The sequence below is a fragment of the Sitophilus oryzae genome, unplaced genomic scaffold, assembly GCF_002938485.1.
Source record: "Sitophilus oryzae breed Bouriz unplaced genomic scaffold, Soryzae_2.0 scaffold_1334_pilon_pilon, whole genome shotgun sequence".
NCBI lineage: Eukaryota > Metazoa > Arthropoda > Insecta > Coleoptera > Curculionidae > Sitophilus > Sitophilus oryzae.
Genome location: NW_022145987.1, coordinates 15,835 through 31,097, shown reverse-complemented (window position 1 = coordinate 31,097; position 15,263 = coordinate 15,835). Strand labels below are relative to the sequence as shown.

The 15,263-nt window shown below is 36.9% G+C and overlaps 2 protein-coding genes across 2 annotated transcripts; one reads left to right on the top strand and one right to left on the bottom strand.

Moving 5' to 3' along the window:
* Positions 1-228: 228 nt before the first annotated feature.
* On the bottom strand, positions 229-12,129 carry LOC115875133 (alpha-N-acetylglucosaminidase-like). The gene is given in 11 exon segments (XM_030890528.1): positions 229-451; positions 1,993-2,142; positions 2,909-2,993; positions 3,419-3,564; positions 3,721-3,850; positions 3,900-4,061; positions 6,365-6,583; positions 9,429-9,607; positions 10,277-10,383; positions 10,386-10,436; positions 12,126-12,129. Coding segments are annotated over 11 exon segments (1,452 nt in total). The 3' UTR covers positions 229-232.
* Positions 12,130-13,118: 989 nt separating this feature from the next.
* Positions 13,119-13,535, top strand: LOC115875132 (translation initiation factor IF-2-like). The gene has a single exon (XM_030890527.1). The coding sequence runs from the start codon at positions 13,119-13,121 to the stop codon at positions 13,533-13,535; it is 417 nt and encodes a 138-aa protein (XP_030746387.1).
* Positions 13,536-15,263: the final 1,728 nt, after the last annotated feature.

Sequence of the window (15,263 nt, the reverse complement as noted above, 5' to 3'; positions counted from 1 at the left end):
AATATCGCCATCATTGTTTTTCCTCATGCTGACCATAAATGTGAGAAAATTTTATCCAGTTGTATGTTAATAGAAATCCGCTGCTTTGCTTATCATCACCGATTACAAATGATTAATTCAGAAACGCGAACAAAGCCGCGAAGACACGCAGTTAACTAAAAATGAACAAGCTACTTCATCACTAAGCCAGCTGACCGCCGTTTTTTTCGAATAATACAGTATATTTTTAATTTTACCTGAGTATTTCCCATGCATTTTCAACGTTATCGTTCTGTCTGCCGTATCTTCTTCTGGAATAATCCCTAAACCATTCACTTAAATTTGCCGGTTCAGATCTCCAGGCGGTCTCAGTCATCAGATCGTAAATAACGTAGTTTTGATTTATACCCTCCATGGTCAATCCCGTTCCAATCATTGTCGAATTTTCCGAGTTTCTTGTCTTTATTACTTCCTGAAATAAAACGATATTGCTTTAGGGGTGGAATTCTATAGGAAATTATTTTTTATATCCATAAATACCGTGCTGGCAACTGTTACTTTTGGCGTCGGTATTTACATTGATGAAGTAAAGTCGACATAGGAATCGTATTAAGTCGGTAGTGGTTAGAGAAATGCGACGGTGTGCTGTTGCGTTGTTGCCTGTACGCCTTTCCCTATCAATTTAAAGTAAATCAGATTCGCAAACCGTGTTATTTTTAAGACTCTTTTTTCGAAAAGGTGTCGAAGCATTAATGGTGGTGCGTTAGGTTCACCAGAAAACGTCAATGTAAATCGAGATAATTTAAACCAAACTTTTTTAACACATTAACGCCATAACTTAAAAACCATTTTAGATATTGAAGCTTTTTTGTTTATGAAGAATCGGAAATCATTTACCATTATGTTTACATAAAGAAAAATTCGTAAAAGGTTGTTTTTTTCCATTCTAAAATTTAAACAGCCCAATCATTTACTTTTAGTGCATAACAAGTTTCAGCAAATCGTGTAACTTTTTTATTTAATGACAAGATTTTTGCAGAAGAAGTTTTTGAAAAACTACAATCTATTACTTCTAATAGATTTCGAGATATCGATTTTTGAATTCAGAGTTCCTAAATAGCGACCACTGTCGAACACGAACTCAATTCCACTTATTTTTCCAAAAACTTTAAAGAGTATAATATAATAAATTTTAAAAAAATTTCTTCAAGCTATAGGGAAAATTACGAATCGACTGTTAACTTAATAAATAACAAATAAAGTATTAGAGAAGTATTAAATGCGACGCAATGATGTACCTTCCTAGAACGTTAAGTAACTCGGCAGACAACTGACAGAGGTATTGACTGGGTCGACCGGTCAGCGACAATAATCTGCTATCCCCTTCCACGTCTCTTAGCAATGTGCACAGTTTCTCGGTTTATTTCATACGTTTGGCAACGTGTTTACTGTTCCATCTTTGTTCAGTACATTATAAACGCTTTGTACTCTTCTTATATAAGGAAATCTCGACCCAAGACTAACCTTTGCCAGCCCTTAGTAGGATCATATAGAGTATTAATTGAAATATTAAATTGCTATACACAGATTGTCTCAAATTTGACGCATTTTTGCGATCTAGGATAAAACAAATGTTTTTCCTACATTAATAACTGCCTTGAAAAATAAAACGAATTAGCAACAGTGCATTTTAAAGATGGATCATAATGATGAGCAAATACAAGACCGAGACTCCCTTGATCTTGGTCTTGCAGTTAATAAGTAGTCTTGGTCTTTTTTTTTAATAAATTTTTGTTCGATTTTCTTTGAACTTTTTCTATCTAATATAAGTTGTATGCATCTTCCGATAGCGTAGATTTCTGCCTGTAATATTCTGGGGTAGGCTGTCCAGCCGAAATACTCCTATTGTTTAGTTAAATATAAAGTTACAAACTAAAGATTGAGGTTTCTCTAAAAACTTCTATAAACTCAGGCTGAAATACCCTGTATATGTATGAGATATTATTTTTTTACCGTATTGATGATATCAGCTGAACCATACATTCCAAGCGTACCACCAAAATTGTGTAACATACACCAAATATAGGGCTGTCCAAAATACTGCTCCATTCGATCGTACTGAGGAAATTGTTCTGATTGAAGATCCAATACGATCATCTGACCCTATTTGAAAAAAAATCAGGAATATATTTATTTTAACATTGATTTATTATAAAAAAATATTATTTATTATCCTCACAACAAGACACACAACAACACTTGTGTTTTTTTATATTCAAAATGTTTCCCTAATGTCAAAATTATCAAACATAATTATAGGGTATTTAATGTCAGTAACGTCAACATTACAGAGAGAGGTAGATATTTGGTTGAAAATAAAAAGAAACAATAGATAAACAGGCAGTGAGGAAATTGTTCTGATTGAAGATCCAACACAATCATCTGACCCTATTTGAAAAAAAATAGAGAAATACATTTATTTTAACATTGATTTATTATAAAAAAATATTATTTATTATCTTAGACACACAAGAACACTTGTGTTTTTTATCTTCAACATGTTTCCCTAATGTCAAAATTATAAAACATAATATGTGTGTGTGTGTGTGTGTGGTATTTAATATGTCAGTAACGTCAACATTACAGAGGTAGATATTTGGTTCGAAAAAAAAAGAAACAATAAATAAACAGGCAGTAGGACAAATATACACGAACATATACAAAAATTCATCCACAAATTAAAGCTACAGTAATTAAAAGCATTACAAGTAACATTTTTTTAATTATTTTTTATTTACCGTTGGTACACTAGTCAAAAACTCTCCGCCCTAGTTGTGTCGTTCCAAAACGCGTCGTTATAGAACATCCAACCTTGTAACACCTCTGTATATAAGAAAAATAAAATATTATAATGATATCAATAACTTACTTTAGGCACTGAAGTTAACAAGGCTTTGGCTCTGCTTCTCGTCCAGAAGAATAAAGAATGGACGAAAAGCCATCCTTGCATCACCCTGTATATCAGAAAATATGTACATATTTTAATAAAATTGGCACTACTCTAGATAGGTACTAAAATTACTAGATAAAACGGAAAGTATTTAATAATACTAAGTTATACATAATATGTAGGTATATTAATAGTGGTTTCTGGATATAAAATTTATTTAAAATTTTATAGTTATTTGTTTATTAGTGACACAAATAAAAGCCAAATAATTAAAAAAAAAATATAAATAAATAAATAAATAAATGCCTTTATTGTCAAAAAATTTTTCAATTTGTAGACAAAGGTAAACTAACAAACAAAGTAAAAAAAAACAAGGTACACAAACAAACAAACAAAAGATAATACAAAACATTATACAAATAATATTGTCAGTCTTATTGTTAAAATAAAATAAACATTGAAAAAACACAATTGTAAACCAAAACTTACCAAATTGCTTCGGGATCAGCTTGCCTCATAGCAGAAAATATACTCTTACCAACGTTGGATAAATATGTCAAATCGGTACTGCTTGGTTCCATTTCATTGAAACTGTCACAATTGTACACGTGATCAGTACCATATTCTGCAATTTGCTATAATTTAAGACAAAAAGTTCTTATAATGTAACCTTTCTCAACAGAGTTTTATTTGATTTTAATTAAAGAAGAATTTTCATCATTTTAATCATGTCTTCTCAAACTTATAGCAAACTGAACTTTGAAAAACACTAAATTATAGTGTGTACGTACTTCTTCAATAAACATTTTTCCAATAGTTTGAAAAATATCTTCTGTGGGATCTATAAAGTACGGACAACAAAACCTATCTGCGAAATTATTCCATTTTGCCATGAGAGTCATGTTGGTGTCTGGAAACAAACTAAAGACTTACTTATTTACACCCTGTATATTACTAATCTGATATTTACTCATGGAATGCTCTAGGTACATGTCCAGCAAATGCAGGAAGGATTGTTATAACGCCAAAGTCTCTAAGTCTGTCCAAGATCTGGTGCTGAAGGTTCAAAGATCTGTCATGCCAGGAATCAGAGAGTGGTCCTCCCCATCCACGGAGATTGCCCATTCTTAACCTAAAATAACCATTGTTTAAAGCTAACAAAGTCCCAGTAGATGACATGCCAAGTGTAGTACCGTACGATCGAGAAAAAAACGGCGTCAGCGATGGCTATGAAATGAAGATCGTTGTCATTTTATATGTAAAACTAGCGTATACCCGCGACTTCGTTCGCGTCGAATTAATCATTGGTAATGGTGATGATAAAGCAAAGCAAGAATTACCATTAACATACAAACTGGATAAAATTTTCTCATATTTATGTCAGCACGAGAAAAAACAATATGGTAATATTAATGTATAACTTGGTAATATTTGAGGGGTAGTTTCATCTAGTTGGAATTTGACTTTCGAAAAATCCGTTTGCTAAAAATAAGCTTTTTACGTCAAGCAGTTTAAGCAGAATCGTGGTTAAGAAATTGTCCAACTTTTTGGAACACCCTGTATGATTTTTTAAAAAAATTCAAAATATGTAAAAAAAAACAAATAAATTATGCTTGTCCAAGCGTTTTCCTGAAAGACTAACCGTTTTTTAAATAACAAATATTGTAATATTTAAGGAGCGTTTTCACTCTTTTGGAATTTGAAATTCGAGAAACCCCTCCTTATCAAACCTCTACACACAAAAGTCAATCCGTTTGCAAAAAATCAGCTTTAAACGTCAAGCAGTTTAACAGAATCGTGATTACTCAATGGTCATATTTTATGAAACCCCTGTATAAATTTTTAAAAAAATCTTAAAATATGTAAAACAACAAAATAAAATATACGTGTTTAAGAGTTTTTCCGAAAAACTCACCGGTTTTTAAATAAAAAATATTCTAATATTTGAGGGGTGGTTTCACCCCCTTAGAATTCGAGTTTCGAAAAATCCCTTCTTATGGAACCTCTACACCCTAAAGTCAATTCGTTTTCCAAAAATCAGCTTTTTACGTCAAGCGCTTTAAGCAGGATCGTGGTTAATCAATGACCTGATTTTTCGAAACACCCTGTATATTTTTTTAAAAAATCTTAAAATATGTAAAAAAAACAAAATAAAATATACGTTTTTAATCGTTTTTTCGGAAACTTGACCGTTTTTTAAATAAAAAATATTGTAATATTTGAGGGGTGGTTTCACCCCCTTGGAACTGGAATTTCGAAAAGTTCCTTCTTATTGAACTTCTACACCCTAGAATCAACCTGTATGCCAAAATTAGGCTTCTTACGTTGAGTGGTTTGAGCAGGATCGTGATTAATCAGTGAGTCACTTAAGGATTTTATCCTTTTAAGGGTCGTTTAACCTTTCCGGGACCGTGCGGGATATTTTAGGTACCCCAGATGCGTTTTTTCTTTAATAACTTTTACAATTTTTATTTCTCACTTTTTTCCTATCAGGGAATCCTAGAATATATATTACAAAACCCTTTTTTAACAAAAATAGCCAAATAATTTTTTATTTTCGGCGAAAAACTGAAATTTACTGCCTGGGGTACCTCCGTTACCCCGCACGGCCTACTTTGATTTGAAGTCCTACGCGCACTATTCATGTTTTTTCGTGTTGGTGACTTTGTATGAAGACGTAAACAAGTTCCATATTCAGTTTAGTGTTGGTATTTACTGTGATGTAGTAAGTTAGTGTGTGTATTTATTGGAAAATGGCGCAAAAGGAATATACTGATGATGGGCTAACAAAAAATGAATTCCTGCCGAATTCGCTTCGAGAGCTGCGAAGAGCAATCCTTCAGCACAAAGACTTGTACTTCTAAAAGTTCTAAGAAGTATATAAAATAGTAACAAGTTTCACAAAACTGTAAAAGCAGCAATAAAATTATTTCTTGCCAAAAGCACAGTTCCTATAAATCCTGCTAAAGAGATTCAACCTAATTCAAACCAAAGATGTGGCTTTTGCGCCAGATCACGTATGAAAAACAGAAATATTATGTAATACATGCAAAAACCCCATTTTTAATATTCTCGGCAAAGAATGTAAAACGTTTTTCTCTGACTGCCAAAATAATGTGTAGAAAACTAATAAGAGTTTAGTTTTAAAATTAAATGTTTTTTATATTAAACAAATACAAAATATTTAAATTATTGACGTTTTATTGTTAAACTTTACAAATAATTACTAATAATTTACCTGAGTGACAAAATATTAATAGTTTTTGAAATATTTCAGTGGGGTATCGTAGTTACCCCACACGGCCTGAAACGTAACTTTTTGTAGCACGGTCCCGGAAAGAACAAAGTTCAAGAGGTAATATACTTTTTTTATTTTTAATCTTCGTTTCATAGCCATCGCTGACGCCGTCTTTTTTTCGATTATTCTGTACTTACCAAGATAAAAATGCTGGTCCAGAAAAATGTTCGTCAATATCCGTATTTGTCAAATTCAGTTTCTGATAAACCCTCTTCCATATCGCTTCCTGTCCATTAAATGCCAGTACAAAATTGAACGAATTTAGTACAATCCAATCAATGTGTTTCTCCCACTGTGTCCAGTCCCACCAAACAAAACTGTAGCTTGTAGTACATACATTTTGGTAGTACCGATACCTAAAAAAATGTCGTCATGGTAACCATTTCTTGAAAGCCTATTCCTATTTTTTAATAATATTTTTTTTCCTAAAAAAAAAAAAAAAAAAAAAAAAAAGAAAATAGTAGATAAAATAGTATTTTAACCGCAAAGGGTAGAATTAAATGTATAATTTATTTTTTTTTTTTTTTTTAAAAACTTATTTCTTCTCGCACGGATCTTTAATGTGCTTCATTTTTTGGAGTTATTGCGGATTTAAATGGAAGTATTTTTGATATGGCGTTTGTCGTCCCAGCTCTGTAAACTGTTGGTAAAATTTACTAAATGTCCTGGCCATTTTCAATCAGCAATCGACATGAGAGAGAATTAAAGAAATATTGACTCAAAACTGACCAACTAAAAGACAGATTTATTTATTTGTAAAAGTTACATAGAACCAACGCCAAACCAGCAACAATATTGTCAAGGTGTAGGTGGCGCTAAATTGTATTGCTGGTTGCCTACGTAACCGCAACGTGCATTGCTGGTTTGCCCTACGGTGCATTGAGGAACCTAGCGAATTCGCCAAAAAGTGAAACACGTTTTCGTTGAAGCTAAGTGCAAAAGCGAATCGGGCAGCAGTAGAATTTTCCAGTCTGCAGAAGTAGAGTTGGGCGGTTATTGGTAAAAACCGGTTATAGGTAAACCGGAATTATCTTTAAAAAAAATAATAACTTGACAAAAAATATAAACCGACACAAAATTAACCCGGTTATTCTTAATAAACCTTAACTAGCTAAATACTAATATTATTTAGTTTTTTCCTATAGGTTTACTAACCTCTACACTCCATATGTGTGGTCTACTTCAATTTTAGATATATAAACTTAGTTAAATCGCACGATTAATAGAGATTGTAAGCAACTGTAAGTATGGTAATGTAACAAAATGGAATTCTAAATTAAAAATGCTAACCTCACTTTTTGAGTAGACATTGGATATGAATATTAAATAGTAATACTTAACGTCAAATAAACCAAACAACTCACAAGTTCTTCAATCTACAACCAAGTTATTTATAATCAAATATATGGGAGAAAAAATTAGAAACCACAAAGAAATATAGACGCAAAAAGAAAAATAAGAAGACCTGAATGAATAGATAATGAAAGATTATTTTCATTCATTACTTGAACTTTAATTTTTTTTTTTTTTAATGTTTTTTTGTATTCCTTAAATCATAAGTTAAGAGAGACTTCAAACTAAAATAAAATATTTTACGTGAAACGTGGGTGCAAACTGAGCGAAACCAGGAAACTTGAAAAGAACCGTTGAAAATCCATTAAAGTCGGTTAAAATTTAAATATAGAATTAGAGAGATCCTATTGGAAGTTAGGTTTGTATCAACTAGGCTAGCTGGTGCTAGTAGTAGTCTATGTCATTAGTACTTTGTTTTATGGCTTGACCTGTCAGGGCCATTTGGCCGTTGTTTTGATTATATCATCAGGGTTCGGGTCTTCTTGTATTGCTTCTTGAGATTATATTTTGACATTGTGCCATTTTATATTTTCGTTTGGGGAGCGGTGATCTCCGTTATGTCGTAACCTATCGGGAGATAGCGGGTGCCGGGTTCGCTCTTCGACAGATTTACGATTCAACAAGCTAATTATTTTAATCTGTTGAGTTTTGTTAAAACAAGTACTGATTTTTTAAAAAAATAACTGGCTATAGGTTATTGAACGTAATGCAAAGTTATTAGGTTAATTTGGTTGAAAAAAAACATACCTTTAAATAACACGTCTTTTTTAGAGGAAGAATACGGTTATTCAAGAAAACCGGTTACTTTGCTCCATGCTCTAGTAGCAAGTAGAAGCGCTCCTTCCGAGAATTTTAGAACAATTCGAGAAAACACATGCAATAGAGTATATAAGCCCGCGTAATCGGGCAATTGGGACAGTTGAGTTTGAAGTTTGAAATATTATCCCACGCGTTCTAAAATGCGAATCGGACGAATTTGAGGCGAAGGAAATTTTTCGGATGTACTTAACCAGCCGTTAAACGGTAGCTACTAAAATGCCGTTATATAGATATTGTGACGATCCCGTTTCAATGTCGGGACGAAAACAGTAATGCCTTTCTCTATATAGCATTTTGCAAGAGCACTTGTGGGTCAGTGGCTGAGGTTATCGCTTTGTAAGAGAATGGTCCGTGGTTCAAATCTAACGCCGACCAAGACTTTTTTTTTTTTTATACATTTTTTTGCTTATAGCGTGAAGTCTTCTGCATTGGTGTCACTCTTTTTGGTTGGAGTGGTTCAGTTATTTGGCGAGTTGGTTAGCCTGGTTATTTTGAGGGTGTTAATTCATTGGTTGGTTGGTTATTTGGTGGGGGTGGTTGGTTTTTTACCTAATTTATATTTGTTTTTTATATTTTTCTCAGTGTTTGAGTGGTTAGTTGCTGTTGGTTATTTGGTGGGGTGGATGGCGTTGGTTAGTCCTATAAAATTCCTTGATATTGTCAAAAGCCGTCAAGTGCGTTACATCAACGACGTCATACCTATAAACGGCATTTTAGTAAGCAACCGTTTAACGGCGGCAGTTTTAAGTACAGCCATAAAGTTTTATAGAACAGTTGTTTTGGTTTTAATTAGTCATTTGTGAGTAAATATAAATTTTTAGAAAAGAAAAATAAATTCCGTTAAGTATTTTTATCGTGATTTAAATTAGTGGACCCACGGAATCCGTAACAATATTTTTCTACTCGTAATAAATTCCTTGATATAATAATTTCTGAATATTTTTTAAAACGTAACTCGCTATGGAAAAACATTGTTTTATACATGACATAAAATACCATTTCATCGTCTAATAACTATTAATGGCTTACCTGTCATTGAATGTTATAGTAACATTAACACTAGCTAAAGTACTAGGTAGACTGAGTTGAGATAGTTCCCATGATATATGAGCATTGCAGAAATATTTCAGGTAGTAGTTGAATCCAGATGCAGCTGCTACTCCGGTGGTTCCAGTAATTTGAATCTTACCATCGTTTGTACTAACTAACTAAAAAAGATAAATGTCTAGATATTTAGATATTTAATTTTAAATATGGATTGTTTTGTACTACAAAGAGATTCTACTGAAGATTTTTACAATGAATAAAAAAACCTGTCAACAATTTTTAAGTCAAGGATTACTAAGCCATAGTTTTGAAAATAATAGTTATTTTTTATACAAAACGATAAAATGGTATTTTATCGTCGACCGAAAAGATTAATTCACGAGCGATGAAAGGTCTGTTCCCAGAAGAATCTCTGACTAGTCAGCGCGCCATGGCTAAAAGATTAAGTCTCTTTAGTTGTCAGTTTTGAGTCAATATTTTTTAATTCTCTTTCGTGTCGATTGCTGATTGAATTGGAGCCAGAAATGTCTCAAAACGAAATAAATAAATTACCAACAGATATTCAGGCTGAGGCGACAAACGCCATATCCAAACTACTTCCATTTAAATCACGAATAATTTATGAAAAGGAATACAAAAATTTTCAAAAATGGAAGCAATTAAAAAACGTGCGAGAAAAAATAAAGTTTTTAACCTATCCTCGCTGTTAAAGTATCATTTAATCGACCCTTGCGGTTAAAGTACTATTTTATCTACTATTTTTGATAGATATAAGGCAATTTTAACAGTTGGTATGGAAAAAAAAACTATTATCCTATTATTCTACTTACTTTAAACAAATCTTTACCATCTGTAACCAAGTCAGAATCAATGATCACAGTAAACTCACTGTATCTATCCGGTATAGTCCTTTTAATTAGATTTTCCACAGCTGTTTTTGTACTCCTGAAGTTGTTTTTGTTTTAATATGACCTAATGTGTGTTCGAATTCTGTAAAAATTTTGTAAAATATAAATAAAATTACGTAATTTGCACGAATAATAATACAATTTTCTTTATTTTATAAAGTGCTTTTCAAATTTGTTATCAAAATATTTTACTGAAGTAGTTAATGAATTTTATTTATTCATTTTTTCTAAAAAATCACATGAATCTATATTTCTAAATAAAAATTTGAACTCCTATCATTTTAATTTGGTAAATTCATTTGTAAAATATATTTAAAATATTAAGGAGAAGACAATGTATTTAAACAAATAAGTATACTCAATACTTACTGAATGCTGCTGCTTCATGGTTTATAAAAACTATAAAAACAATTAGTAAAACTGACCAAATGGGTTGCATTATTATGTTTTAGTGTTGTTAATGCAATATTCTTGAACCATTGATAATTCACTGCACGTAAACATAAACATATAAAAGGCTTCTTAAGAATAAATAGCTTCACAATATTCATTAATATTAGGAAAGATTAAAAGGCTTATCTCACTGTAGTTGGAGTGGACCGTAGATTGTCGATTGTTTAAATTATTCCTTGTTAAAAATGTTCAGTTCTCAGTAGCGTAGACACAGGATCTTTTGAGATCGTTTTAGATATAAAAAATTGAAAATAAAAAAATATGTTTAAATTTATTTGTTATCATTCTAGGTAGAAACAAAGGGCTCTTTCACAAAAAATAAAATACCCAATTCAAGGACAAAATCTGAAATAGAAGACTATTTTCAGTATGTTTATCCAAAAAAAAAATAGTTCCATGACATTGAATAATTTTTTATAGCCCCTCAAAATTGCTTTAATTTGAAATAATTTTAAAGTGCCAATTGATGACGTATGAAAAATACGCCCAATCACATTGCAGAACTGTGCTCGTGCGCCAGCCAATAACTGGCAACATTGCGATTTGATTTGACCAGCACCACCTCAACTCAAGGCGAATCAACATGATATGGGTAAGGCAAATATGGCAGCGAAGGGAGCGCATTATTAAATTGTTTACCTTTAACCTGAAAAGCAGGTAGTGGTTTCTCGTTCCGATTGTATACCAGAAATAATTAATTATCTCTAGTTTGTTGTGTTTCTGCAACACGTTTGTTTAGTTCTTAGTGTTCAGTGCATGGTGTGATCAGAAAATTGTGATAGAATAACAGTGTAATAAAAATCCAAACCAGACATTCCACATAGGGAACTTCAAACTTTTGTGCTTGTCGTACTCTCTATTATTATTATTTTAAGGTAAGAACTATAAGTATTTATCAACACTTTAGTTACCTCTCGGTGTCCTCTTTTATTTGTTTTTTATTACTTATAATGGGTTACTAATCGGATATAGGTACTTACAAGATGGGTGTGTATGTGTAACATTCTTTATAATTGCTTAGATACCATATTTTCACATGCTTCTCGTGTGTTCCTGAAGATCTCATGAGACTTATAGAGGGCTGGTCACCAAGTTTCTGTTTTATATTTCCCAAAAATGTAGGGGGGGGGGGGGGGGGGGGGGGGGGGGGTCGAGCATTCGTAGAAAAATGGTTGGCAGCTATTAAAAGAGATAAATTTCACTCCTACTGTAGTTCTCGGGTACAAAAAGTGGCATTAAATATGCCTCAAAAAGGCCCCAAAGCCTCAGTTACCCTAGTGAGGATTAGTAGTTACTGGTTACTGCTTCTACACATTACCCATCTCACTCATATATTGTGATGAAATAGCTCCAAATTAGCTTTTTTACATCAAAAGATCACAGAAAGATATTGACAACATGGACATTTGAAAAATAAATTGCCTGTGGCATGTAAGTGTCTTTTTTTTGATACGGGTCCGACAATTGCTCACATAACGTAAACAGAATATATATATAAGTCCATCTTGTTCAGATTCTCATATCCAATATTTTATTGCAGAACTTATGCAAAAAAAAAGAAATACGCCTCTTACCACAAAGACAATGCCCTATGTAAAAGAAAGAGTAAAGAAAACTAAGCTAAGCGTAAGTTTTATTTACGAACCCCCAAAAAGGTATTTCAGTTTTTTTTTTTTCTATATAAAATTTTGAAACACATATTATATTTTTTATTTATCCTCAAAACTATAACATTAAAAAAATAAAAAAAAAAAAAAAAAAAAAAAACGTAGAAAAAATATTCCATATTTTTTTGACCCAAGCCAGTGTAGTTTAAATTCCAAGAGCATTTACTAAGGCTTTTACTAAGACAATTAACTTCCTATACTGTCCATATAATATATATTTATCAAACGTTCAGTAAATTCTAAACTATCGTAGGTAAGTGTTTGCAATGGAATATCTGGGGGAGAGTGCTAGTCGGGCCGGGCAGGAGGATCAGCGACGGGTTGAGTGCGGTGGCCGATGGAGTGGCGGACACCTGGCAGAGAGGCGTACCGCAAGGGGGAAGGCAGGGGAACACGACCGACTGGCGCGCGAGGAGACGGGCTGAGAAAAAGGAACGAACGGAGGGGTGACATGAAAGACTGGAAGAATACAAATTAAAGGCAGGCAGACGAGGGGGAGAAACGGGAGAGCCCGGGAGAGGAAAAAGGAGGGAAGAGGACGGGAAGCGGAACCCGACAGGGTGGGGAAAAAGGGGAGGGGAAAGAAAACAGGGGGAAAGACGCGCCAAGAAACACGTCGAGCGGCCACCAGATGGGAGTGAAAGATGTGTAGGGCCGTGGGGAGGGTGGGGGGCCCAGCCGGGCAGGGGGGCCGCGGGGCCACAAGGCCAGGGGGGACGAGGAAAAAGAATGGGCGGATGGGGGCGAGGCGGGGGGGTGGGAGGAGGGGCGGAAAGAGAACGACGCGCAATCCGGGGCGAACGGAGAGACGCGAGGGAAAAGGCGCAAGAGTATATGGACAGAGGAGGCAAGGAGGCGAATGGCCACAGAGAGGGAAAGCCCAGGGAGGGCGACGAGCAGACCCGCACAGCGGGGCGGGGCGAAAGGGCAGGGAGGGGGCAAGGCCCGAGGAGAGGGAAAAGGGGCCGCAGAGCCAAAGGTGTGCACCCGCGCTCAGACCCAGACCCAAAAGGAGCAATAAAAAGGGGGAGGGAAGGGGGGGAAAGAGTAAAGCCAGGTAACCCGGCAGAGCGAGAAGCAAGCAAGACGCACGGGGGAAGGGAAGAGAGGCGAAAAGGGGAAACAAGGGGGGGGAAAGGAAAAGGAGGGAAGGACGAAGAGGAGAAGCGTGAAAAGGAGGGGGATAGAGGGGGAAGCGTAGGAGGCGGGAAGGGAGAAAAGGAGAGAGGGGGAGGAAGGGGGGAGGAGAAAAAAAGGAAAAAAAAAGGGGGGCCCAAAAAAGAAAAAAGAAAAAAAGTGTGGGGTGTGGACCACCCGTAGGACGGAGGCGGGAAAAAGGAAATAACACCGACGGCAAACGGGAAGAGACAGAGAAAGGGAAGCAAAAGCGGGGGAAGCCGGGGCGGAGGAAGAGGATAACAAAAAGCGAGGAAAAAACAACGCCGAGGAAAAAAGAGGGGGTAGGGAGACAAGGGGAAAGGGAGGGGGCGGTGGTAAGGGTAAGAAAGAAAAGAAAACAGGGGGCCAAAAAATAGAAAAAGAAAGTGTGCGGGGGACCACCGGAGCACGGCGCAAGGGGAGGAAAAAGGAAATAAACAACCGACGCGCAAGGCCGACGGAAGAGACACAGAGGACAGGGCGGAAGGGGAGACACAAAGGAGGTGGCGGGGCAAAGGAAGAAACAGACAGAAGGCAGCCATGGGGGAAGAGAGGGAAGAAGAAGAACAGGAAGAGAAGGAGGAAGGCCCAGGGAAGAGAGAAAAAGATGTGGGACCAGGGGGAGGAGGAAGAAAAAGAGAGGGGAAAGGGAGAAAGAAGGAACGAAGACGGAGGAGAGAGGAGGGGAGGGAAGGGAGGAAAGATCAAATGGAGGACGACGACACAAGCGAAACACGCAACAAAGGGGGGGAGGAAGAGAGAAGAAGAGATGGGGAGAGAGGAAGGAAACCCAGAAAAAAAAACGGAAGAAGAGGAAGGCGAAAGAGAGGGAGTGTCAAAGGGGGAGAACATAAAACGGGAGCGCCCGCGGGGAAGGGGCCGGGGGGGATGACGGGCAGAGACAGCCCAGAGGCGGAAGAGGGGAACGGACCGGGACGAAGCCGGCGACCGAAAAAGCAGAAAAAAAGGAGAGAAGAGGGCGAGAGGGGGGGGGCAGGCGGCAGGAGCACCCGGGCCGAAGAGGCGAAAGGAGAGGGGGGGCGGGGAACGAAAAGAACGGCGGAAGAGCAACTAGGGGGGACGAAAGCCGGAGGGAGAGGCAGGAGGGGGGGAAAGGCGCGAGAACGGGGGGAGTAGGAAGGAGAAGAGAAACAGGAGGTAAAAAGAAACAGGGGGGGGAGGGACGGGGCGGAAGGTGGGGAAAGGCGGTGGCGGGGCAGGGGACCAGGCGGGAGAGAACCGGGGGCTCGAGACAGCGCAAGCAGTCCAAAGCACCCGGGGGCGAACGGCACCCAACGGGAAGGGAGGCCCAGGGAGCGGCGGCAAAAAGCGGCGGGGCCCGGCAAAACAGAGGGAGGAGGGAGAGGTCTATGGGGCGGGGGCGGGGAGGGGGCGGAGGGGGCACCGGCACGAACAGGGGGGGCGAAAGGGGCGAAACGAGAGCGGGGGGGGGCGGGAGGGGGCGGGGACGGCATCAACGGAGGCGGGGGGGAGGAAGGGAGGGGCGCCAAGCGGCTGTGTAAATAGCCCGTAAAAGGGTAATGGGTGTATGGGAAAAACGAAGGGAGAAGGAAGAGACGAGAACCGAGCAACTGGGGCGAGAGAAGGAGGAAGAAAGCGGCACGGGGGGA

Excerpts from the sequence above, each read along its gene's own strand:
- LOC115875132 (XM_030890527.1), top strand. The coding sequence starts at position 13,119 with ATGTGTAGGGCCGTGGGGAGGGTGGGGGGCCCAGCCGGGCAGGGGGGC.